This window comes from Nilaparvata lugens, chromosome 3 (assembly GCF_014356525.2).
Source record: "Nilaparvata lugens isolate BPH chromosome 3, ASM1435652v1, whole genome shotgun sequence".
Taxonomy (NCBI): Eukaryota; Metazoa; Arthropoda; class Insecta; order Hemiptera; family Delphacidae; genus Nilaparvata; species Nilaparvata lugens.
In genome coordinates this window covers 33675593-33701360 of record NC_052506.1, presented here as the reverse complement: position 1 = coordinate 33701360, position 25768 = coordinate 33675593, and the positions used below count along the sequence as shown (strand labels likewise).

General features: G+C 33.8%; 1 protein-coding gene across 2 annotated transcripts; it reads left to right on the top strand.

Annotated features, from left to right (window-relative positions):
• Positions 1-905: 905 nt before the first annotated feature.
• Positions 906-24652, top strand: LOC111058951 (negative elongation factor B). Of its 2 annotated transcripts, XM_039423573.1 has the most exons (14): positions 910-1091; positions 5718-5809; positions 6066-6200; positions 6889-6987; positions 8069-8257; positions 10303-10503; positions 12965-13120; positions 13907-14005; positions 14851-14997; positions 15520-15594; positions 16423-16573; positions 18831-19012; positions 21174-21380; positions 22768-24652. In XM_039423573.1, exons 3-14 carry the CDS (start codon positions 6087-6089, stop codon positions 22909-22911), a joined length of 1764 nt encoding a protein of 587 aa, XP_039279507.1. In that variant the 5' UTR covers positions 910-1091; positions 5718-5809; positions 6066-6086; the 3' UTR covers positions 22912-24652. The 2 variants fall into 2 exon arrangements, with proteins under 2 accessions (XP_039279508.1, XP_039279507.1); XM_039423574.1 differs by lacking the exon at positions 6066-6200 and having other exon boundaries at positions 906-1091; positions 5718-5944; positions 22768-24223.
• Positions 24653-25768: the final 1116 nt, after the last annotated feature.

Sequence of the window (25768 nt, the reverse complement as noted above, 5' to 3'; positions counted from 1 at the left end):
CCCGCTCTCCAGACATTACTCCCCTTGACTTTCTTTATGGGGATATATCAAGGACAGAGTCTTTGCCACACCAGCTGCTGACATCGACGAATTGAATTCTAGGATACAAGCTGCTGTGGGTACTGTGACAGAACACAGTCATGTTACAAAACACCTGGTAAGAACTGGATTCGACATTCTCCGGGCTACCAAGGGGGCACACGTTGAAGTTTACTAACTTAAGTGATATTAAAAAAAACTACTAACACTAACCTATGTAACAGCCCCAGATACAAATTGATATGTCAAACGGTTATTCTGTACTGTAATAAAATTTTAAAATCAGGGCAAGACTTTATGCTCACTCTGTATTTTATCAATTTTTTTGTAATCCAATCTTCTTACTGTAATCAACAATTTTTCAATAAATATTTTAACATTCAATCAAAATAATATGAGTGTTCAAGTGATTTTCAACCTAATTTTCAATCATATTTGAAATAAAAATGTACTCTATAACTTTATCACCCCTTTTATGCCCACTGTTCCCAAATTGATGAAATAGTGTTTATTAAAGATATATCTAGCTATATTAATAGGAAATACATAATTTTTTGGAAAAAAAATTGGTCGAGAAAAATAGCCTATTCTTTTGGGGCTACCTACATCTTGAAAAATGACCATTCGTCTGGACTAACAGTGAAATAAAGGCATTAGTTTAAAATCCAAGTGATAATTTCTAAACAACAAAATTTTAATACTCTTAACATTATTTTAATACTCATTTTAAACATTATTTTTCAATGGTGTAGAAGTATTCAAACAACGCGGCTGTTTACCATTAGACATCGATTATTATCGTAACTATCGATAGAGTAGCAATAAGTATCGATCATATTGAAGTATCGATATATAAATAATCGACTAGACTGTGTTTTCGTTTATCGTTTGGAAACAACGGAGCTAACCTCTGTAAATCTTATTTATAACTAGGAATTTAAAATAAACTGATAACAATTTACTATTTTTTTAAACGATTGACATTTCAATTACTTTTCAGCTAGAGAGGACCTTTTTCGTCGATTTGTTGACCGGTGACTAAATAAAATCAGGTAAAACAAAAGAAGGCATTATACCACCTAACCAAGTTATTGATACTGCATTTTTAATTTCAAGGTGTTAGGTACAAATAATAATGTTTTTAATATCTGTTTTCAATTTATGATTTTTTAAACAAAATTTAATCATACACTGTGAGTTACGTCTTAGTTATGACCAGATATCTGGAGTGACTGTTGTAGACCTGACTTGGTCTCTGTCGTACCAAAGTACAGTGTTCTATGTAGTTTGCTCTTAGTAGGATTCGCACTGCTCTCGTTTGTATTTTTGATACTCTCTCTAGATTGTCCTGTGCTGATGATTCCCAGGCGACGATGCCATATCTTGGGTGTGACACAAATAATGAGTGATATGAAATCAGTGCTGTCTTCTCACCAGCAATGTTTCTAATTCTGCGGATGACTTATTTTGCAGAGGAGAGTTTCTCTACATAAATAGTCCGTGTGTTGCCTCCAGGACAGATGACTGTCGATAATTACACCAAGGAACTTTGTGCTTTCCACTGTTTGTATATTACTATTCTGTGGTTCATCCTGGGTTTGGTTTATTGGGGTGAAGTTTATGTTTACTGTCTTTTCATTGTTTATGACCAGTTTCATTCTATTGTATATCGAGGCAGCTTCAGTAAGAATTGAGTCAACTATATATTGCTTCGATTTTCCTTTCTTTTTGTGGTAAGTAGTATAGTTGTGTCGTCTGCAAATTTAATAAGATGCACTTCTTGTTTTCTTGTAATTTTCCCGGAAAATCATTTATGTACGGTATATAAGAAAGAGCAGCAGTCCTAAGATTGACCCTTGTGGTACTCCCCCTTTTGACTGAGCGTGTTGTTGATTTGAAAGTGATTATTTGATTTTGTCTTTGGAAATTCAGCTTTACATATTGTTTTCTATGTTGGAGGTAGTCTTCAATCTACTTGAGTGCTCCGCCTTCATTTTTCTTAGTTTTGTTTTGAGTATTTTCCAATTGAGTACATCAAATGCTTTCCGGAGATCGATAAACAGTCCTGAGACACACCTCATTACAGAGTTCGGAAATCGCTGTAGCTGTACTTTGATTTTTTCGGAATCCATTCTGGCTCGTAAACAATAACCCATATGTCTCCAGATATGAAATCAATTGATTGTACGCCGCCCGCTCTATAATATTGGATACAATGGGAAGATTTGCTATGGGTCTGTGGTTTTTTGGATCAGTATGGTCACCTGTTTTAAATTTGGGGTAGGTCTTGCCTATCTTTAATCTTTGTGAAAATACTGCTTGTTCAAATGATGCGTTAACTATGTGCAACAGTGGGTCTCTAATTTCATCCTCACAGTACCTTATGATTTTCTCTGTAATTTCGTCGTGACCTGAAGAGTTGTTTGGTTTTAGTCTTCTAAGAATCTTGGATAACTCTGTGTCAGTTACATCATCAAAGTGGTTGAATGTTTGAGCATTCTCTGTCAATTACAGATTTTTGGGAGTATTATCATGTCCATTCAATTCTGTTATTGGCTGCGTGAAGCCTGCGTTTAAGATGTTGCCAGTTTGAAAGGGATCTGTGATTTTTTGATCTTGCACAGTTAAGTAGAGGTTGTCATTTCTAACATTTTTATATTTTTTCCTTTCCTCATTTATCGCTCCACAAGACTAGTTTTATTTTCTGCCTGTTGTATTTTTGTTTTTTATTGCAGTTGCCTTTTGTTTTTTACATCCAGGTCATAAGATTTTTTATTTTCAAATATTGTTCCTTGTCTTCCATTCGGTCTGTGAGAATATACTTATCATATGCTTGCATTGTAGCATCTTTCAGTTTTGTGGTTCCTTCATCCCCAAAATGTTGTTTTTTGTTGTGTTAATCTTCTTAGGTTCTCTTGGCATAGTTTCATTTATGCTTAAGCGCATTATTCTTTGAAAATGATTAAGTTCGTCTTCCACAAGATGAGTCGTAGTTACTGGTTTCCAATTTACAAGGCCTAGTTGCAGTTTTAGTTTGTTTAGATTTGCTTTTGAGTAGTTTCTGACATACTTATAAGTGGCTGTTTGATGTTCAACTTTATATTTTATGTCACATAGTATGGAGTGATGATCTGAGATTAAGTTTGGGTATGCTGTTGCTTTTACTTTTCCGATAGGTATATTAAGGTATTACCCATCCATACTTGTGTCTGAATTTTTCTAGTAACCGGTATGTCATATATGTAGCAGTCGTGCTGTTTTATCAAGTTATTTAAATCTTTATAGCTTTTATTATCTGTTTTCAGTATGTCTATATTCGTATCTCCTAGTAGTACTATGCGGCATTTCTTTCCTGAGTATTTTTACAGTACACATTCTACTAACCTATTCAAGTATTCCATTTCTGTTCTAGGATCAGATGATCTATAGGAACCTACTAATACTAGATTCTGTTCCTTAAGTTAGACTTCAGCTGCTATTGTCTCAAAGATTTTCTCTGTTGGCTTCTGAGGTCCATCGAATACGATCTCTCTTATTCTTGTAGTTAAGATTTTTATACAATGCTATGCCTCCCCACATAATTATATACAGTTCGACAAAATTTGGTAACGAGTGTGTAGCCAGGAATATGTGTGCTCAATAGCTCATCAAGTCGTAGGCCGTGTTCTGAAAACAAAGAGTCCTCTATTATCAGTGGTGCATCACTCTTCTGCTTCTCAGACAGCTGTGAATTTTCCTCAAGCTGTGTTAACGGTAGCCTCTCATCTGTTTTCGTCGGGTGTATCATGTAGGTCAGTTTGTCCTTTGTTTGTCTGGATAGGACTTTTTTGTCAAAACAACAATCATATGAGCCGGTGGGCAGGGATTATTTCCGCTATCACTTATATGGACGGTTATAATGAAATTCTGTGTTTTCCCGTTACTTTCTCCAGTTATCTTTTTAGTGGATTCAGCATCGTTTGTCTTCGTTTGTCTTCTTCAAATTTCTTCCTGATGGGGTATGATGGCTCGGGATAGATGCCCTGGGAGAATTCAAATACAGCATGATATTTTTCAGTATATGAATGACGTCTGCCTTCCTAGCCAGTGAATCTGAAATTCTGTCCCTGTCGGATCTCAGTAGTCGATTTCATTGTTAATTTCCTTTATGTCAGCTAATAAAATCGGTATTACTCCGTCCAATTGATTAGTTTGACTTGGCCTAGTTTGATTTGTTCTAGCTGTGAGTTTACAGCGTGTACAAGTATTACATTCTTCGTTTGTCGACTCGTTGCTTCTATTCAGCGTTGTCGAGATCTGCATAGCCTCGTTGTTGATGAGATTACTACAACTTTCGCATAGCCATGTTTGCTCGGTGCATCGTCCCGCCTTCATCAAGTCATATTTTAGGTCGCTAATGCCTACACATTTTGTGTGGTAGCATATGTCCTCACTGCAGTGGCAAGCCACTGCCCCATCCTGATCACTAACTATTTGTTGACATATATTACATAAAGACTGGTGTTGACTTCTTGTTTGAATATTTATGCAGTTATCACTTTCGTTTGACTTAGTTTTTTCCATTTCTGGTGACATTTTATCTTGTTGACTCCTCATCCTGTCACTTTGTCAATACACATAATTTATAAGTTTAGAAGATGCTAGCTTATGTGTAAGGTCTACAAATTTGTTCAAATTGGAGTTTATTCTTGTTTTAGAATGTATTTTATCTCCTATTTGTGATTTTTTAAGTAATGTGTCCAACGTGAAGGAAATACTATGCTATGACATGCATAAACATTTGTAGATGCTACCTGTATTTTCGTGTTTGTTGGTTATGTTTATTTTCTATATTCTCATTCTTCTTCTATCTTCTAAATATCTTTCGTTATATAATTATCTTCTTTTTCCATATCCACACAATTGCCCAATGTACCTAGATACAAGGTATTCTAGGTACCTTGAAATAGCCTATACAGAGTTGGTGAAAAGTATGGAAACAGCTGATTATTTCTTTTAAAAGGAAAATTTGACGATAGGTCTGATTGGGGATCCTATTCAAATAGAAATAACTACTTTCTTTTGCATCAAAATTTTGGCCCACCATCTTGGAACGGCCATTTTGAATCCAACTTAATTTTTTCATATTGGAAGGTGATCATTTTTATTATACATGAATTGGATACAGAATTACAAGAGAAAATGAATAGTGAAAACCGCACATTGATATCTCAAACCGTTCAAAAGTTATTCATATTCAAAGATACTAATAAATCATCTATCATAAAATAAAGGAAAGAGTTGGCTTAAGGAATAGGAATTTCATGAATTCGAAATTATTATTTTTTTCAATTCAAACTGGAAATTTTGCATATTGATTCTTAATTTACCAAGGATTGTTATAGGCCTAGGCCTATTTTAAATTTTTCAAGATTTCAATAGGTCAAGTTTATAGTTAGACCATAGCGGAGCACGGGTTACCTGCTAGTATGTAATTATCGGCCGATCAATAATAATCATCATAAATATTGGCTGTCTAAATCAAGCCTAGGTAACATTGAAACCCTTTAGTATTATTTTTGTAAAATTAACTTCTAATTTCTCTATGAATTTATTATTTTTTAATTTCTTTATGAATAATTGAATTGTTGAACAACTTTAAAAAAACTATTGCAACTCATCAATATTTCTCTCAACAGACTTCAACAATGGAGCCTAGCAGATCGGGCTTGAAAACGTGAAATTTCTACAGTAGGCTGTTTGATAGTTCTAACTTGCCAAGCTACTGCAGGCCTACTAACAGTTGAGAAAAATGAGCAAGATCACGGGAACTGGATTAGAGGAGATAGGAGTGCCAGGCCAGAGTTTTCTACGAGAATCTCTGACGAGCTGTACTGATCCTCTCAAGGCTATTGAAGAATTTCAGGTATAATTTTATTAAATCTTAATTTCATTAAATTATTATAGAGTTCATCTGAAAGTCTAGTCTTTAACTGTTTTCATTTCACTATATCTAGACTGTTTTATAAGAATTTTATAAAAAATAGGCCTACTAACAGTTGAGAAAAATGAGCAAGATCACGGGAACTGGATTAGAGGAGATAGGAGTGCCAGGCCAGAGTTTTCTACGAGAATCTCTGACGAGCTGTACTGATCCTCTCAAGGCTATTGAAGAATTTCAGGTATAATTTTATTAAATCTTAATTTCATTAAATTATTATAGAGTTCATCTGAAAGTCTAGTCTTTAACTGTTTTCATTTCACTATATCTAGACTGTTTTATAAGAATTTTGGGCTATAGACTGTGATATCTTTCTGACTTTTATATGCCAAAATGATAGTTCAGTTCTTACTAATTTAATTGCATCTGCCTATTAATGCACCAAATGTTATCTTTATTTGTATTTTTTGTACAAAATTAATAATTTTTTCCGACTGAACTGACTAAAATTCTCTAAATATGCATCGTAATCAACTTCTTACTAATAGACAGTCTGCATATTCAGTTTTCTAATTTTTAACGTTTATTTCCTTTCTAACTTCACTGAATAGCCTATAATTTTTTTATAATTTGTAATGTATAATTTTCATTGAATTGAGTCGATAACAGTTATTCATACTAGTCAGTTTTTGAAGCTCTCAGATGAACTTTTATCTACAAAACTGCGTTAAGCCTTTTTTTATAACGACATCATTATCATTATCCTTCCCATTGCCGATTACCCACGCACAAGCCTGGAGTTCATGTGGGCACCAAATCAGCAAAAAATATGGTTGGATATTCTCTGCTTAATAAAGACCAACTATTTTCAATGATCCATTTCTTGATAAATCTGTATTATCGCCAATAATTAATCTCTTGATTTTCAGCTCGAAAATGGAATTCTTCTTCCATCTCTTAGACAAATGCTCCCATTATTGGATCTCCATGGCGTTCGTAGACTAGATTTCCATACGTCTGTTCTTGAGGTACCTACATATTTTAGAATGACTCATTATCCACCATTGTACATATTTTAATTTAATTTAATCTTTTTATTTATTCTTTTCAATTATTTAATTTTCAATTCATCTACTGTATATAGGAAATTGAAAAATAATTGATCAGGGATTATATAGGGGTTATTAATTTATTATTTATATATTATTATTTGTTGATTTCGACAATATGACGGAAGCTCAAAACATCATTTCAATAATAATTGTATACTAGAACCTATAGATTTCATATATGCTCCTCTACAGCCGTGCATTCCTACGAATTTGTACTGTGTGGGCAGAAAGAGAATAGCATTGGCTTTGATAGTGTTGCACCAGGGCAGAATGCATATGTATCAATATTCCTAACACTCTCTCTTTGCTCCGCAGAGCACACATTCAATATAAAACAGATCTTGAACAATTAAAATCATAATATTCTCATTCTGTTTGTGTGTCTTTCTTTTGTTGTGAATTTTTGTGTTTTTCTTGGATCGTTTTGTAATGAATTGAGTTTAAATCGTATTTTTATGGCCATGCATATTAAGAATAACTCTACTCCAGAATTGAAATTATTTAAGGAATTAATTTTGAATAATAATGCAACACTGTACTTACCGGAATACAACCGTGACTTTTCAATCACTGTACATTAGACTTCATAATTATATGAATGAAAAATCAAATTACAGAACCAACTTTTTATTGTTTCGTTTGCAGAGCATAAAAAATATCAACTCTTGGATATCTTCTTAAGAATGTTTTGTCAGTTTTTGTGGTAGCTAGATATAAAAGTTATTAAATTGTATAATAAATATAGATATATGTATAGATAAACACATTAACTACTATAATGTGAAAATTTGTGTTAATTATTGCTAAAGGTATGTTTTTTAGTTCAAATACAGAATATTAACTAACTAATATCTAAAAATTATGAGATGGACATATCGTACAATATATCCATAATTTATATTCTGTTCTTATACTTTCCAAGTTTTATTGTATGACAATTCATTTCTAATTTTTTGGAATAATTCGTTTCTCATTCGACCAATTACTTTGCTGTTAGGAGTTACGAGACCGTCTTGTCGCACACATCAACGAAATCGGCCAAAAGGAGGGGAAGGAGAATGAGAGGAAGCTGAAAGAGATGCTGTCCAAGAGCTTTCCTCTGGTGAAAGTGAAGGCGCTGAGACCAGTGGTCATGTGCATCCTCAGGAACACATCGCACATCGACGACAAGTATCTGCGTATTCTAGTAAGCTCGCCATTTATTATCATAATCGAAAAATTAATAAAAAATATACAAATACAGTTCACAGAGTTCCTCAAAGAGGTAAAATCCCGGGAACTGTATTAGCTGAAACAAACAAGATTCATTCACGAAAGACCAATTTCCTCCATATCTTTCCAATAAGTTGACAGACGCAAGATGTAGTTCCATGCATACATTGTTCATAATATCTACATCTCCATAGTCCTTTGTAATAGTTAATAATAGATGCGTACACTTCCATCACCCGATGATAAGTTTATTATAAGCTGATGTTTAGCCTATAAGATTCTTAGATAAATTCTAAAGAATTCTCGTAGGCTACGGCTGACTATAGGCCTATGCTTATACATATACAGCGACCTCAACAATATTTCAGGCCTTGAAGAATTCTAGTAGGCTATGCTTGAACAATATAAATAAAGTAATCGCTCTTGTTCTATTGTTCATCTGGCGTGCCACAGGGCTCTAATCTTGGGCCACTACTTTTTCTATTATTTATCAACGATCTTCCTTCATTTATTAAAAATTCTTCTTGCCTCATGTACGCTGACGATGTTGAACTATTCAGAGAAACAAAGAATGTCAATGATTGCATTAACCTTCAGAGGGATGTTGATAGTTTATTAATCTGGTGTGAAACTAATAAACTGAGAATAAATGTGGCCAAGTGCAAAGTTATTAGTTTCACTCGACAGTTGGCTCCTTTTGAAAATATATATAATATTCGCGGACCCCTTTGGAAGAGATGAAAACTTTCAAGGATCTCGGTGTAGTGTTTACCTGTGATTTTACTTTTAATTGTAATGTGGACTTCATATGCAGTAGGGCTAATCAGCAGATGGGTTTCATCTTAAGGACATGCTCACCATCTCTTATTCAAGAGATTATTCAAGTCACTAGTTAGAAATCTCCTAGAATATGCCTCTGAGATCTGGAGTCCATATTGCAATGGCCAAATTCTCATTCTGGAGCGTTTACGAAACAAATTTCTGAGATTAAAAGAAGTTTACTGTCAACTGTCCATTTGATTTCACAACTGATAAGCTGAGGTGTATATTTGGAATTGAAACATTAAAATCAAGGAGGGATGTCAGATCCCTAATTTTCCTTTACAATTTACTAAACAATGAAATAGATTCTGCTTATTTACTTTCTAAACTTAATATCTACATTTCATCCATAGCTCGTCGTTCTTCATTTTCTTTTCTTGTAACACGCTCCAGAACAGAAAGTCATTATAACTCTCCAATTAATAGAATCCAGAGGCATTTCAATCTCTTTTCTGGGCGCCTAGACGTCTTTGGTTGCTCTCGTGGCAGATTCCGCAACACTCTGAAGGGCTTAATTTAGGATAGATATTTGTGGCCAGGTTTCCGTATGACATTTTTCTTTTTTTATGACATTTTTTCTCCTCAGTGCCCAAATGATTTTTTGTTCTATGATTCTTTGCTCGGTATGACATGGTTTGTGCTCATGTAATATATTGTAAGTGCATGCTTTTCTACCTCTCATCTTTTCTCTTGGAAAGTAGTTTCAGCAATAAATATAAGATAGGATTTTATTTTTTTATAAAAAATCCCATATTTCTATTGTTAAGACTCTTTTTTGTTATTTAATTTATTCTACTCGTTTTATTCTTAGCTTGTTATTTATTTTAAATCTAATTTTTGAATGAGGAATGTTGTAATGTTTGGAGGAGACATATAAGGGTTTAACCTGTTGTCACCATGTATGTATTTATGCAAATAAATAAATAACCGTTACTTGACCTCTACTTTCGATAACTGTTTCTGTTAATTACTACTACTGATCATAAAATCAATTTGAAAACATAATCCTCCTCTCTAGTGACCCAATATCTCTACTTTCGATAACTGTTTCTGTTGATTACTACTACTGATCATAAAATCAATTTGAAAACATTATCCTCCTCTCTAGTTACTCAACTGTTAGTAACGATTACTGTTTATAACATTATTATTAATAACGATGAGTGTATTTGATGGAATGAAGTGGTGGGTTTGTAGGTGCGAGACAAAGAGCTGTACGACGACACGGACACGGAGGTGAAGCGGCAGATCTGGAAGGACAACCAGTCGCTGTTCGGTGACGAGGTGTCGCCGCTGCTGACGCGATACATCCGCGAGAAGGAGAACGTGCTCTTCGACCACAACAATCTCACCAACCTCTTCTTTGCGCCCTCGCCTAAAGTACGCCGTCAAGGCGAGGTATGTGCTACTCATTTCCAAGTCCAAGTCACTCAATACATGAATAGATAGCAGTTGAAAAGATGCCTTTTTTTAATTTTCAAATTTCAAATTTATTTATTCCACACTCATGAATACATATACATAAATCAAACAAAGCTCAACATGACAATACAATCCAATTAAATTCAATTCAATCCAACCAAAGTGTAATAATAATAAACGGTAAGTGAAAAAACCACTGGCATAAGATGACTCTTGTTCACCAGTGGGAGTAGGAGATGAAATTATAATACGCTTAACCTAATTTAAATTAATTTAGCACAGAAGCAATTATTTATACAGAATAGTAAATTATGAAACGAAGAATCGAAACAAAATTCACAACAAAAATAAATTTAAAAATTCTCTCGAGTAACTTAATATACTATATAACTATGTACTCTCTTATTCATTGATATAGTGATCCATAAATACAGTGTAAACAGGGTATATAGAATACATTTCATGGTAAATGGGAAGAGGGAAAAATCATAATGTAACTGCTACTATAAATAATCGCTCCTGTTAACAGGATAATAAAATACTTAGTAAAAAATAAAAATATCTTCCCAAAGCTGATCAAGAACACTTATCATTTCAGACCGGGTGTAACAGAGAAATTTCAAGTTTATCCTACTAAAGTTACCTTTCGACTTTGATTTCAAAATTAGTAAAAAGAGCGTCAATGAGTGGATTAAGAGGGAATATTCCTTTACCTTGAATATAGCAATTTAATTTGAATTCTTTTATTTTCATTTTATAGTCTTTTCTCTGCACAATATTTGCTTGATTTTTATGATTCTGCTGTTCGAAAGTTTCTATTGTAATTATTAGTTGAATTTAACCTAAATTTTCTGCATTATTTCGAAATATTATGTTTTTCTTTTACTGTTTTGCAACTCTCACCAGCGGACAAAGATTTTCTTTTTGCTGGTAATGCCAAGATTTTATATTTTATTTTAATTTTATTCAAGTATATGTATGAGTAATTATGTTTATTTAATTATATTTTCATGATACGTCATATTGTAAAGAGTTTGTAATATGTCTTGAATATTCTGATTGGCAATTGGCAATGTAGAATCACATTAGGTGCGGCGTCAGGGCGAGGTATGTTCTTTTAAAATAATTACAATACACTCTTTCACAAGTGACTGAATAGTGGCAATTCAATAAATGAATAAATAATTATTGAATAGATTGCTATGTAGTTGCTACTATCATCACATTACTAATCATGCTACTAATACATATTAATAATCAAATGTGCTCCACTATGGCAAGCCAACTACTGAAATAGGTTTCAAATTTTTGTGACCACATTAGTTATTGCGTTTTAGTGAGGTCCACGTTTTTATGGCAGTATTCGATTGACAATGGTGTTGTTATCTTTGCCCATCATACGACAAAGCAGTTAGCGCTATCTTTTCCTAGCTCTGCAACGTTGCCAGATCGTTTTTCAACAATGTAGAATTATAATAAATTAGCTTAACACAATTTTTATTCTCAATTATGGAAATTTATTATTTGATCATTGAAAAATATATTTTCTTAACGCTTAAAATATGTTTATTTTAAACAAGAATGAACAGTTAATATTATCAATGTACCTAGAATACAATGTATTGTACAATGTCTGGTTAATATTACATGAAATATAATTATCAGTATTAGCCTATCCTCTATAAAAGGCAGTGGAAAAGCAGGGAATTAGCAAATGTGCTCTATCTTTTTCCACTGCATTACAACATGGACCTAACTATAGTGACAAATTAATTACGAGTAGTAGGCGTGTGTGTGTATTCATTCAAAATAACTTGTAATTTCGATATTTTAAATTTTCTTTTTTATTTAATTTCAATTATGTGGGGGAAATAATGTCATTCTCAGTTACCACCATGCGGTGAACATCCAGTTTTTCTCATAGAAACAATATTCTTTTATTTCTATAGCAATATTTTTTGGGAGGATTCGTAACAAGCTCTGACGAGAATATATGTTATTAATTAATTTTGGAGCAATATAAGTTGACTACTTAAGTATGACTTACCTGAATTGTAGCATTGGAGATAGTTACTTTCTTAACACAATAACAGAGTTTTCTACCATTTTTATTTCAGATTTCAGTAAAGTATGCTAATTTTCCTGACTCATTACTCCAACATACATAATATCAATTTATATGTTATCAATTTTGGAGCAATATAAGTTGATCCCTTATGTATGACTTATCCGAATACTAGCATTGAAAATAATTGTTTTCTTAGCACATTATACAGAGTGTTCCACCATTTTAATTTCCAGGTTTCAGTAACGTGTGTTTATTTTTATGACTCATTTAAGGCTGGTTTGTATACTGTATCACAAAACCATGGTAAATACATTATTTTGTAATGTACGTATAATGTGGAAAACAACTAATGATGGTCTGGAATTTCAGGTGGTGCAGAAGTTGGCGCATATGATTGGCACAAGCATAAAGCTGTATGACATGGTGCTGCAGTTCTTGAGAACGCTGTTTCTGCGCACGCGCAATGTGCACTATTGCACACTTAGGGCCGAACTGCTCATGGCGCTGCATGACCTCGAAGTTCAGGTAAACCTTACTTACTGTACTAGTAACAGCACAAGGAGAACGCCCATTCCCAAAATCAGGTTTGCTAACGATGAGTACAAGTCATTCTGATGAGCTGGGCGGCTGGAGAATAGACTCATTTTGTCTTAAAGTTGTTGGCGATCATTATTTTACCTCAGAACGAGTTTGCGTAGTAGGTTCTCAAAATGGCCGCCAGTTAACTTCTTCTTGTACTCTTACTATATGCAGGATTATAGTTACTGTATAAAGGCTTATAGTAACTGTATGCAAGATGTCCTGTCAAAATATAACCACGGTGTTCTAACAGCCAAAACTGGTGAAAGCTGTTAGTGAGTTGTATTTTTTGGCTCTAAAAATTGTTGAATAACTTGATATTTTCCAAGCTAATCATTACAGTTTTTTAGTCTCACAATCATCCAAATTCAAAATTCCTAGTTAATAAGGACTAAAATAATAATCATTACACTTTTTTAGCTTTACAATCATCCAATTTCAAAATTCCCAATCAATTAGGACTAAAATTTGAATCTAATTTATAGAAGTGAAATTCAAAAACATAACCTTAGTTTGTGACATGACATTCAAATTTTTATGATTTTTGCCTGTTCCAATAAATGAATCATACATAAATTCCCTTTTATCTTTCCTTAAACCGCCAAAACTTAGATTTGGTGACTGACCAATTTCATTCTATGTTAAATAATTACATGCAAATCAGTATGTCGATAGTAGTTATTATCAATTGGACTATTTTTATTGATTTAAATATGTTTTAATTATTTTCAGGATATTATATCTGTTGATCCATGCCATAAATTCACATGGTGTCTCGATGCATGTATAAGAGAAAAGAATGTTGATATTAAGAGATCTCGAGAATTACAGGTATGTAATATTCGCATCATTTTACAAATGTTTATCATTATTCTGATGATATAATTCTCATATTCAAATCCCTCTTCACAATAGTGTATTAAATGAGTTCTTACAGAATTGTGTAATGGTAATGGCATAGTGATTTTCACGCTCTACTAAAATGTTGAAGCTCATGAACGTAGTATAAACTTTGTTTTATTCTCAACTATTTCATGCATTTTTCGAAATGTATTGTGGCATTAGAAAATCTTCAAGTTTTAAAGTTTCTGATGTCAAATCTCAAAAGATTTAGGGCCGGTTTCCGAGCTTGGGATTTAACCAAGTTCTAGACTTTGAACAGCTGGAGTCAGAAAATTGGTTCTCCGAAACGGGGCGTAGTCGTAGTCCTCGCTTAAATTAAATTTCGAAAAACTAGATCATTGAAAACAAAATAAAATAATGAGAAAATAGTGTAAAGTTTCAGCTATTTTGAATTATTAAGGAATTTTTCATTTCGTCAAGGAAAAACGTTTCTAATGAGAATGAGAAAATAAAGATTATCATAGAAACTACAACTACGCCCCGTTTTGGAGAGCCAACTTTCTGACTCCAGCTGTTTAATGTCTAGAACTTAGCTAAATCCCGAGCTCGGAAACCGCCCCGCCCCGGCCCTTAATGTTATGTATCTAGATTTCTTTCGCTGTAGAATAGATGAACTTAATATTCTACATTCATAATTTTTCTTAGTGGAATTAGTATTCTTTAATCAGTTTTCTTATTTTAAGCATGTATGTGTTTGAGCTTTTATTTCAACTTAGGAAGCTATTTCAACTTTGTCTTCTGTGAACTACCTGAACTGTATTGCTGTGTTACAGGGCTTCCTCGACAGCATACGTAGAGGCCATGAACAGGTTTTGGGTGACCTTTCAATGACTTTGTGTGACCCTTATGCCATCAATTTCCTCGCCACTTCTGCTATGAAAATTCTACAGCATTTAATAAATAACGAGTCACTACCGAGGGTGAGTTTATCAGGTTCTGTATTATGAGTGTTGTGTACTATTGTGTTGGACCGTTTTGAATTGTTTTGTATCATATTGTATTGTTATTCCGATTTGAGGTTTTAACAGATGAAGTTACCTAGCACTGGCTAGTGGGGCAGACCAGTGTTCATTCTAGTTTTGTAGAGGATGATTTCCAATCAAGCTTTAGGTCCTATTTAACGTTTTTTGTGTTGGCAATAAGTTGAATGCATTCTGTTGTGATTAAAAATCATTTGAAAGAATTGGACGGTCGGGACACTGTTGCCTCAATCTGTGCTACCTTTAGTAAGTTTAGTAATTTATTTCAGTCAATATCCAATGTAGTCGGAGCATAGTACTGAGCGACGACAGTTCAACCTTCCACGCAAAAACACAACAGGTTATAATTTCAAAAATACTCCTATCATTAATTTCCATGGTTGTTTAATGTACACCTTCTCCAAGCTTATACAGATTCTTTCAAAATAGCCCAAAGCTAAAATGTTTATGTTTTCTTTACAGGAAAATACTGTTTTGATTCTTCTTTTGAGAATGCTGGCGCTAGGTCTGAGTGCTTGGGTTATGATCGATTCTCAGGTAGGTCGACTAAATTTTCTTTTTAGAAATGCTCAAAATTAATGGAATGTTTTCATTTAAATATATTCTTGGACTTTTTATATAAATACTTGGATAACTTTTCATGTCGACATCTATAGAAATAAAACATGATGTATTGGTTGATAATAATTGTGATCTACTTGAAATTGTACCCTTCAAATCTGTTTGCTTCACCAAATAAATGTTCAACTTTCCTAGTTATTGTTTAGGCACAATAATTAGTTTCCATACAAAATTCTACATGTTTGATTATCAAGTATATAAATTTTATAATCAAATTTTAAGTTGCAAGGTAGTAGAACTCTGATAACGTTCATAATTTCAAACTATGCCTATTATTCTACCTGTGAAAATAGCCCCTAAAATAGAACTCCCAAGTGAGTTTGTTGTACTCATTGATATAAGTCTCAAGCCGCATCTACTACTGTACTGTAATACATACATCATGGCTGCAATTGGAAGAGAAACAGCAGGTTCAATTCAAAACTCTGAAATCGAGAGTAGTATTTTATTTATTTTATTAACTTATGAATTGAATTAACTTATGAACTTTATTAAATAAATAATTTGAATATAACAAAATCATGAATAACTATCACAATATATATTTTTCAATTCACATCACTTTTAAGTGAAAATTGGACTCATATCATGAAAGGTAAGACATAACCCTGTTTTTCAGAAACGTATACTTATAAAGTTCGAGAGGAAGAGTTTTTTTGGCTCAGCCTCGTTTAATCTTCATACGTTATTTGAATTTGTGTCTGTGATTGCTGATGACTTGATGTAGTGAAATGAAATGTTTAGGAATTCAAAGAGCCAAAATTGGACAGTCAGGTGGTGACGAAATTCCTGCCGGCGCTGATGTCGCTGATGGTCGACGACCAGGTGAGGCAGGTCAACTCCAAGCTGCCGCCCGACGAGCGAGAGTCCGCCATCACTATCATCGAACATTCTGGTATCCATCTATTCATGTATCCTTATATTTAATGCACGGTTCAACCCTGAGATCTCAGTAACAACTGGACTAATCTTTAAGTTTAATACGTCAGGAAAGTAGTAAGTTTAATAGGGAATGATGAGAAGGTTTGCAGAAATACATTTAAATTTATGTTTTTCTAAGATCCAATTAACATTTTATAATATTTATGCATTCCACTCACCCAACCTAAACTTGGTTATAACGTCATTGTCGAATTTCATAAATTTCAAACAGCTGATCATGCGTATCTGTTTCAAACGACTGATCATGTGTACAATTTGAAAATTTGCTTAGCTTATCATATGGAGCAAAACGATAGGAGCATTAATTTAAAATTAGAGCATCAGGATTTTTAAACTAGGTCACGCACGCTTTGCAAAAAGAAGAGAAAAGACAAAGAGAGAGGAAGAGAGGGAAAAAAGAAAAAGGAAGAAATTGATAGGGAAAAAAGAGAGAAAACAAGAAAATTACAATGACAAACAAAAAGAGAAGAGAAAAAAATAGAGAAAGAGGTAAAAAGAGAAAGAAAAGGATATAGAGAAAGAGGAAGAAATAGAGAAAGGGGAAAAATAGATAAAGAGGGAGAAAACTAAATCGAGAAAGTGTAGGAGATTGAGGGAGAACGAAATAGAGAAAGTGCAAAAGAAAGAGAAGGAGATATATATAGAAATAGAAAAAAGAAAGAATTTGAGAAGGAGAAGAGCAGAAGATGAAGACGAAGGAGATAAAAAATAAAAGGAAAATGAGGAAAAAGAAGAAGTAGATGAGAAGAAGAAAAAAAATTTGGAGGAAGAAGAATATAACATAAACGAACATGTTTTTTTGTAATGACCAGTGGGGTATTCTCAAGGCTAGCTAGGCTAGCTGCGAAGCCCAACTAGTTTAAATTTAAGAGCCTGTGCTACTTTTCTGGAAGATGTGTTTCCAAATGATTGAATATATAAATAAATCTATTCACTTATCTATACATTTATAATACAATGACAAATGAAATAAAATGGTCGGTAGAGAACAGCGAGCTAAGGCAAAACTGCCCCTCTTCCAAATTTTGAAAAATAACATGTTTCAATACAGTGTAAATGTCCAACAGTACCATTTAGGTAAGTGTACTCTCTATGGCTAACATAGCAATGTAGCAAACGCGTTCGATTGGACAGTAGAAACCCTGATCGTTAGTGCCAGCCGCTTCCGATGTAGATGTGCTGGCGAAAAGCCTTTTACCAGGAGATAAGAGAAGAATTTAAAATAAATTCTTTCTATCTGCTTTGACGTGTACATATGGCCGTTAGTGTGAGCCATCCGGCTCAGAAAAGCAAGTGATGAAACGCCATCTTACATTTTTACAAATAAATTAATTCTTCTAACTGCAAATAAAATGTGGATACGAAGGGCCGCTAACCCTTGTTTTGGCATGTAGTCTATATTGAATTCTCAGTGGCTGACATTCATTCCGCTAAACTTATTTATTTATTCATAGACAATAGATTCAATTCAGAGCATTCGCCCAAAACTGTTTTCTAAACTTCTTCAATTCATAACGATTATTATCGAATTTTTACAAATTAATTAATTCTTCTAACTGAAAATAAAATGTGGATACAAAAGGCCGCTAACCCTTGTTTTGGCGTGTAGTTTGTGAGAATACTTATTTCCAACTCTGAACTGTTAAAGGGGTGCTGTCTCATGATTCTGGAAAAGAATATTATTGGTTGTTATTGATTATGAGAGTGTTCAAACATCGAGAGAAAGTCCGGCTTTTGTCGAGTTTTCAACATGCAACCTGTTATATTATCGTGAAATTAACATGTTTTTCCTGTTCGGCACTTTAAAATGAATAAATCATAACGTGAAATGAATAATGTCATTTTGCTGTCTGGGTTTTCATTAACAAATTATCAAGAAAAGTACTGCACAGGGTTACTAAAACAATTTTTTTTTCGTAATAACTGGGGTGGTGGGAAACATTGTTTACATCATGTTTGCAAATATCTTACCTTACTTGATAGATAAAACAGCTATGGCTTACTAAGGCCCGGTTGCACAAATCCGGTTAAATTTCAACCGTGATTGATTTTACGAGAACCAGAGATGGCCTTTTTGATAAGACGGCTTCTCTGATTGGTTCACGTGGAACTATCAATCATGGTTAAAATTTAACCGGTTTTTGTGCAACCGGCACCTAGTACTTAAGTTACATGAATAGCTATTTTTGAAATGTATGTTTGTGACGTAGGTCCGCCACCAGACGCGTGCCAGGCGTACGTGCAAGAGAGCTCGGTGGCGAGCATCATTGCCATGTACTACACGCTGCACACTGCCAAGCACCGCGACAAGGTGGGCCTGATGCGCGTGCTCGGCGCACTAGCCAACTGCCACAGCGACCGCGCCTTCGAGGATCCCTTCCTTCACTTCCTGGTCAGTAGGCAAACATTCATGATTTCTGCTTCCAATGCTAGCTGATGTCATAGGCTAGCTAGATTGTTTATTCTATGCTGATACCTTCCTTTTCAACGTGTCGTGAGTCAATTGTTCAAGTCGTATCGAAGAATTGTTTTTTGCTACCATATTGGAAAATGTAAGTTTCCAGAAATAACTTGGGATTATTAATTTGATCAAAAATCTTATTGTAGCAAATGTTGAACTGTAACTTGTTAATTTTGGGCTGCCTTATTATAAAAACCAGTTTTCTTAAAAATGTTCTGAAAACATTTATTGGGCTTGTTGATTTTTGATTCAAGAATTGATTTTGTGTGTTTATTTATACATATTTTTGGTTTTTGGTTTACTATCTTTTGGTTTGTATTTTAGAATATTATCACGGCAAATGTACCAATAATTTAAAGAATATTTTCGAACTCGTGGCTGGAGCTCAAGGCTTCTTTTTCCAGCCACACCAATGTATATTAGTTGATAAGTGTTATTTTGTAAATTTCTAGTGAATTGGTAAATAAATAAAATAAAAATTCACAAGGTATTTCAGGCTTCAATTGAAAACTTATCAATCCTGAAAGATAAAGTAGCATTCTACGGAAAAGTAATGAACTATGATCACTATAAACTATAACTTCAAAATAGTTTGATATTCATCAAACTATTTAGTATGGCTAGTTTAAATATTCAACTGTTTCAAATAGTAGTTTGAAATTTATGTATTCTATTCATTGAAAAGTTATAGTATGTGAGAGCACCTGGGAATTCATCGCATTTTTAGTAGCATTAGAAAATATTATTGTCACCATGCCAAAATTTATCATCCTATTTATTTATGTTAAAATGACACTGATGTAATGGTAGATAAGGCAGTTTGTGTATCTTCCAAATTTAGGCGATGACACTGTCCAAAATGAAGTTTCTAACGTTCAATTTGTATATAATTTTAGTTTAAAATAAATCAATCAAATCAAATATTTTTATTGTCGTTCACAATTATACAAGTATTGACAAAGTCATGAAAACGGAGCATAGTCCTTAGTCTAAAGCCGAGGCGAATAAAAACATAATATATATAGAATTTAAACATTAAAAATAAATAAACTATAAAAAAAACACCAGGACAGACAATAAAATTTGGAATTGAATAACAGAATTGATTGAAACAACACTTCAGCACTTCTAATACTTAACACTAAATAATTATATGTGGATGCTCAAAGAATTCCTCAATGTCATAGAAAGGATTTTCACTCAGCCAAATATCCAATTATTGAGAAAAGTCATATTATCATATTGTTAATGGACCCCAACAAACTATTGTAAACCTTTTTGTACATTATACAGTGACTATTAAGAGATTTACTTAATCTGCAATATTGGAAATTCATTTTACCCCTATTACGTGTGCTGTGTGAGTGGACATGTTCATTAAGAGTTGTTCCTGGTAATTTCTTTAAAGACTAAGCAGCAAGTTCAAAGGTGTAAAGATTGATGACAGTCTTAATATTTAATTTTATAAATATAGGCTTACAGTGATCCAAGGGACCTGAAGCATTGATAATTCTAACAACTTTCTTTTGCAACGTCAATATCTCTGCAACCCTCGGAGAATTGCCCTATACAAGAAGACAGTATTTAATAAGGGACTGAAAAAACGCAAAGTAAGCCATTCTCACACTATGTGGAGTCACACGTTGCTTCAGACGTCCAATGAGATAGATGACTCTTGAAATCCTAGCTTTTAAATAATCAATGTGTTTTCCCCAGGTCAGTTGATGATCAATGTAAACATTGATACTACCAATTTTGAATTCAGTTTGATAAAATTAATCAACGAATTGAAAATATTTCACTCATTTGTCACTTAAATTTGATTTATTTGAATTGATCCACCCGAGATGACCTGAGTTTAACCTAATCGGGCAGTTAATTACATGCTTGCTATCTCTGAAGTGATTCTAACTACAGCCTAGAAGCAAACCAGAAATTATATGTTTTCTGCTATGTAGTGTGACGAAAAATATAATTATGTTAAAAAACTATTGGAGCAATAAAAGAGATATGTTTTTTATTGAGTGCAGGTATCTCTATCTGTTTTATTGTATTGAAACAATAAAAGATGTATGTTTTCTGGTGTGTGCAGGTATCACTACTAATTCACATGGGAGACGAGTTCGCGGCCGAGGACTTTTGCACGGTGATCTTCGACGAGTTCTTCTGCGCAGGTCTGGCGTCCGGCCTGGCCGAGAACGTGATCAGGCATGTGCTGAAGCTGCTCTGGTACGTCTACCCGAAGCTGCCTCCCGCCCGCCTCCACACACTCATCAAAGTACTGCAGCCAAACTCTCAGGTCAGTAGATTATTTAGCAGCCTCTTTCTTTAAGGCCTGCACTTGTTTACCGAAAATTGCCTCACTATGGTTGGAAGTATGTAGAAAATGTATATCAAATGATCCACGCTCACTTTGTGTCATAAGTAACGTTTTTTTAAAGATTATATCATTGAGACTCCAAGTTTACTTTATGAAGTATAAGACAAGTCAGTTTAGTAGGCAAAAGTTGATTTTACATCATTTTTATAATCTTGGTAGTTGTTGAGTACTATCTTCGATGGTAGTCTGAACTACTATTACTACTAGTACTAATTACAGATACTACAGTTTCTCTTTCTACAGTAACTGTACTACTAACTACAGGGTGATTTTTTAGTCCTGTTGCCCAGTTTTTAATTTAATGCATAAAACGGATATCCAGTCGTAATAAAAATGTATAGTTTTCACATAAAACACAAATAAATTATTTAATAACTAGTTACGAAAGAGTTTAAAAAAATTTGCTCATATTAAAGGATATGATCGAAATATCTCATTGAAGTTATATACACTTTGACTATCTCACCATAATATTCATGCTCCATGGCAAAAGACAGTTTGTTCATAAGACGACCGGAATCCACCTAGAATGATACACAGCTCAAGGATAATCAACTCGCACTCCCACCTGTATACCAATCGATTAGGACTATCAACCTCGTACGATAAAACAAAATTTTATTTCATTAGAAATAAATTACCACACACTGCAATAGGGTAACAAGACTAAAAAATCACTCTATTGTAAGAATTTTCATTTTTAATTGGCATCATATAAGCTTTCTTGGATTCGGTCAATTCAACTAAAAACTGATATCAGGTTTTTCTATTCGGTACACTCTGTATTGTAGTAGTGTTTTAGACCTTTGGGATTTTTTGGGAGATTGGCTAAACATTTCACCAACATTTAGGTTCACTGCAATGAAGATTTATATAATTTGTCTTTGTGTCTGTAGTAATTATCAATTGCTATATTTATGCGTATTGTTCTTATATCATTTATTAATAAGAACTCCTATTATTTATTCATGATTAGATAAAAACAGACTCAACTCTAAGGGCCGTTTGCACAGTGACAGTTTAAACTAAATTTAATTTTAAACTGGATTAAATCTGTATCAAGTCTAGTTTGTTATAATGTGTTTCATTTTGAGTTTAAGCCACCAGCTGATTAAATCGAGTTCAAGCCTTGACTGTGCAAACGGCCCTAAAAGATAGGAATTAATCACAAATATCACCTTGTATTTTGATGTTTAAAACAATATTTTTAAATTCAGTAATGCGGAGATAGCTTCCTGATGTTACAAGATGGCTGTAACATTTTTAATATACTTTTTCACGGTAACTTCTCTTTTCTTTTCAACAGCATAACGATTCTGTCCATACCCTGTATGAAACAATCCAGGAGAAGATAGGAAGTCAGCAAGAACCTCCAATGATTCCAGAAAATCTAGATTATTTGGAATCGCCTCTCATGAGTGTGCCTATGCCTACTCCAGCGCCTCTATAAGGTTCAATCATAATCACGCAATTTACTCATCATTTCTTTTTGTTCAATTTTGAAAGGTGTTTTATACATTATCACTCGACCAAGCGCTAAACGTTGAAATTTATCCACCAATAATTCTCGAATCACCTTCCATCTTGCGCATATATCAGTCATTTTAACAATAATAACACCCACACCTTGAACTTTAAGTGTTTTGTAACAAATGACACCTTTCTCAATTCTGTAAGTAATTTCAATAAATATTTATGTGCTTTCAAAGTTGTAAAATCCTTTTATAATTACTCTGTATAATGAAGGAAAGAATCGGCTTATAGGAAGGGCATAGGAAATTCACGAATGACGCACTATCAAGTCTGAACTACTGGACTGATTAACTTGACATTTTTCATATAGATTCTTATTTTACCGAGGATGGTTAAGGTAGACGCACACAGATCGTCATCGGACGGACGGCACGCATCGGACGGATCGGACGATTAGATTTGAAGTATTGTTTTCAATTGGAGCGCGCATAACTATACGGATGCGGATAGGTATGCGCAATGCGCACTCCAATTGAAAACAATGCATCAAATCTAATCATCCGATCCGTCCGATGACGATCTGTGTGCGCCTACCTTTAAAGACCTAATTTAAATTCTTCAAGATTCCAGTTGGTCAAGTTTTCAGTTTGTCTAATTTATTATTAAATCCTTGCGGAGCACGGGTTACCTGCTAGTCACAAATAAAAATGGCGAATGATTGAGAACATACTGTTCAAGCAACTTCCAAATATTTTATCTATGTCTTGCCAAGACTTTATCGCTCGCGCAAAACAGTTATCACGCGACGCGAAGCAGAGTGTGATAATTTTGCAAGAGCAATAAAGAAGCATTACGGGCGAATTACATCAAAATTTTGATCTACGGTGCGAGATTTCAGGTGTTCATATTGGCTGCAGCCCAAAAAAATATCATTTGCAGTGCTGTGATTGGTCAAGTATGACTTCAACAAGCAAAATTTCAAGAAGCTTTTTAAATACGTAGTGTATTTAAGGCAATTTTGTCAAGCCAGTTCTTAGCTGGAAATTGGCTTACTGAAGTTTACTTAGCTCAAGTCAACTTGTAAAAGTTTTTGAATACGGCCCCAAGAGTGGGGGAATGCGGGAGTTTCGGCTCACTTCAGGTGTCCTCACTGGTATCACAAACTCATGGGTTATAACTGTTAGGACACTCTGTATATATATGCCTGTCATTGGTTGAGTGGTATTTTCAAAGAGGTTGTTTGAAATGTTGTCTAAAAACATTATACATACATGGTCTGTATTTATAAACGATTCTCATGATCGAACATAACTTGAATCGACTTTGGTTGCCTAGCAACCAAGTAATGAAAAAGTGATTAATTCATCATTTACAGATTCATGATAAAAAACAAAATGTTAACTCAGCCAAGTTCGATCTCAAAATGCGCTCGATCATAATGGTCACAAACAAGGTAGTTCTTAAATGTGGTATTAAAAAAGTATTTCTGTTCCAATTGACTGACTTAATATTGTGCCAACAGAAATGGAATTCATTAATATTTACGGAATAAATTACTTCATTTTATATCCTCTCAAGATTGTAATATCTGTAGTTATATGTATGTATATCTTGTAGACGTGCTATTATTACTTCATCATTATGAGGAACCTTTTGTTGAGCCATTGATTTAAATATTGCATTGTATTTGAGAATTTAAATAAACGGTTTGTTTTGTACTTATTGGAATTATTATTTTCATGTCAATCCAAAATAATATTTATTTTTAGTAGCCACTAGTTTTTATTACATTAGAATTGAATTTTGATTGGTGTACGTTTTTACTATGGCTTATGGTAATGTGATATCGTGATAGCGAAACTTTTAGATTTGTTTGGAGAATGTATTTGTGAAGGATGAAATATTTAGGGCCCGGTTTCCGAGCTCGGGATTTATCTAAGTTCTAGACTTTGAACAGCTGGAGTTAAAAAATTGGCTTTCCGAAACGGGGCGTAGTCGCAGTCAACGTTTAAATTAATTTTCCAAAAACTAAAAAATTGAACACAAAATAAAATAAAGTGAAAATAGTATAAAGTTTCAGCTATTTCGAATTATTTAGGAATGTTTCATTTCGTCAAGGGAAAACGTTTCCAAATTATAGAAATGAGAAAATAAAGATTATCATACAAACTGCGACTACGTCCCGTTTCGGAAAGCCAATTTTTTAACTCCAGCTGTTCAAAGTCTAGAACTTGGATAAATGCCGAGCTCGGAAACAGGCCCTTAGCAATATTACAGATAGTTATACACTTGTAAATCTCTATACTTATAAAAGGCTAAGCCCCGACAGACTGAAATCACACCACAGCCCAAACTACTGAGCCTAAAAACTTGAAATTTTGCTTGATTGTTTATGGTGGCCTGAAAACATCCACTAAGAAAGGATTTTCAGAAATTTGCCCCCCTGAGGGAGCTGGGGCCCCCCCAAAATTTTGTACTTTTTAACCGCTCATTGCACAGCAAAGTCATGAGGAACCTTTTTTGTTCAGCTACGAAAAAAAATTAGATCTATGCAGAAAAATTTCGATCAGGAGCACAGGGTGGTCCAGGAGAGGGCATTTTTCGAAAATTTTGATGTAAAATCACACTACAGCTCAAACTAATTTTCCTACAGACTTGAAACTTTGCACAAATATTCTTCAAACATGCTAGACGCGCACTAAGAACGGATTTTGAGATATTTTGCCTCTAAGGGTTTCAAAGGATGAAAAAGGATCCTATTAAGTAAGGTTATGAACATGGTAAGGTGAGTGCCATATGGAAACGAGATAATTTATTTATTGACATGTGATATT

Bases quoted from the DNA above. Each gene is read 5' to 3' on its own strand.
- LOC111058951 (XM_039423573.1), top strand. From the start codon at position 6,087: ATGAGCAAGATCACGGGAACTGGATTAGAGGAGATAGGAGTGCCAGGC. The intron at 6,988-8,068 runs GTACCTACATAT...CTTTGCTGTTAG, and splicing joins TCCATACGTCTGTTCTTGAG to GAGTTACGAGACCGTCTTGT. The intron at 19,013-21,173 runs GTCAGTAGGCAA...TGGTGTGTGCAG, and splicing joins ATCCCTTCCTTCACTTCCTG to GTATCACTACTAATTCACAT.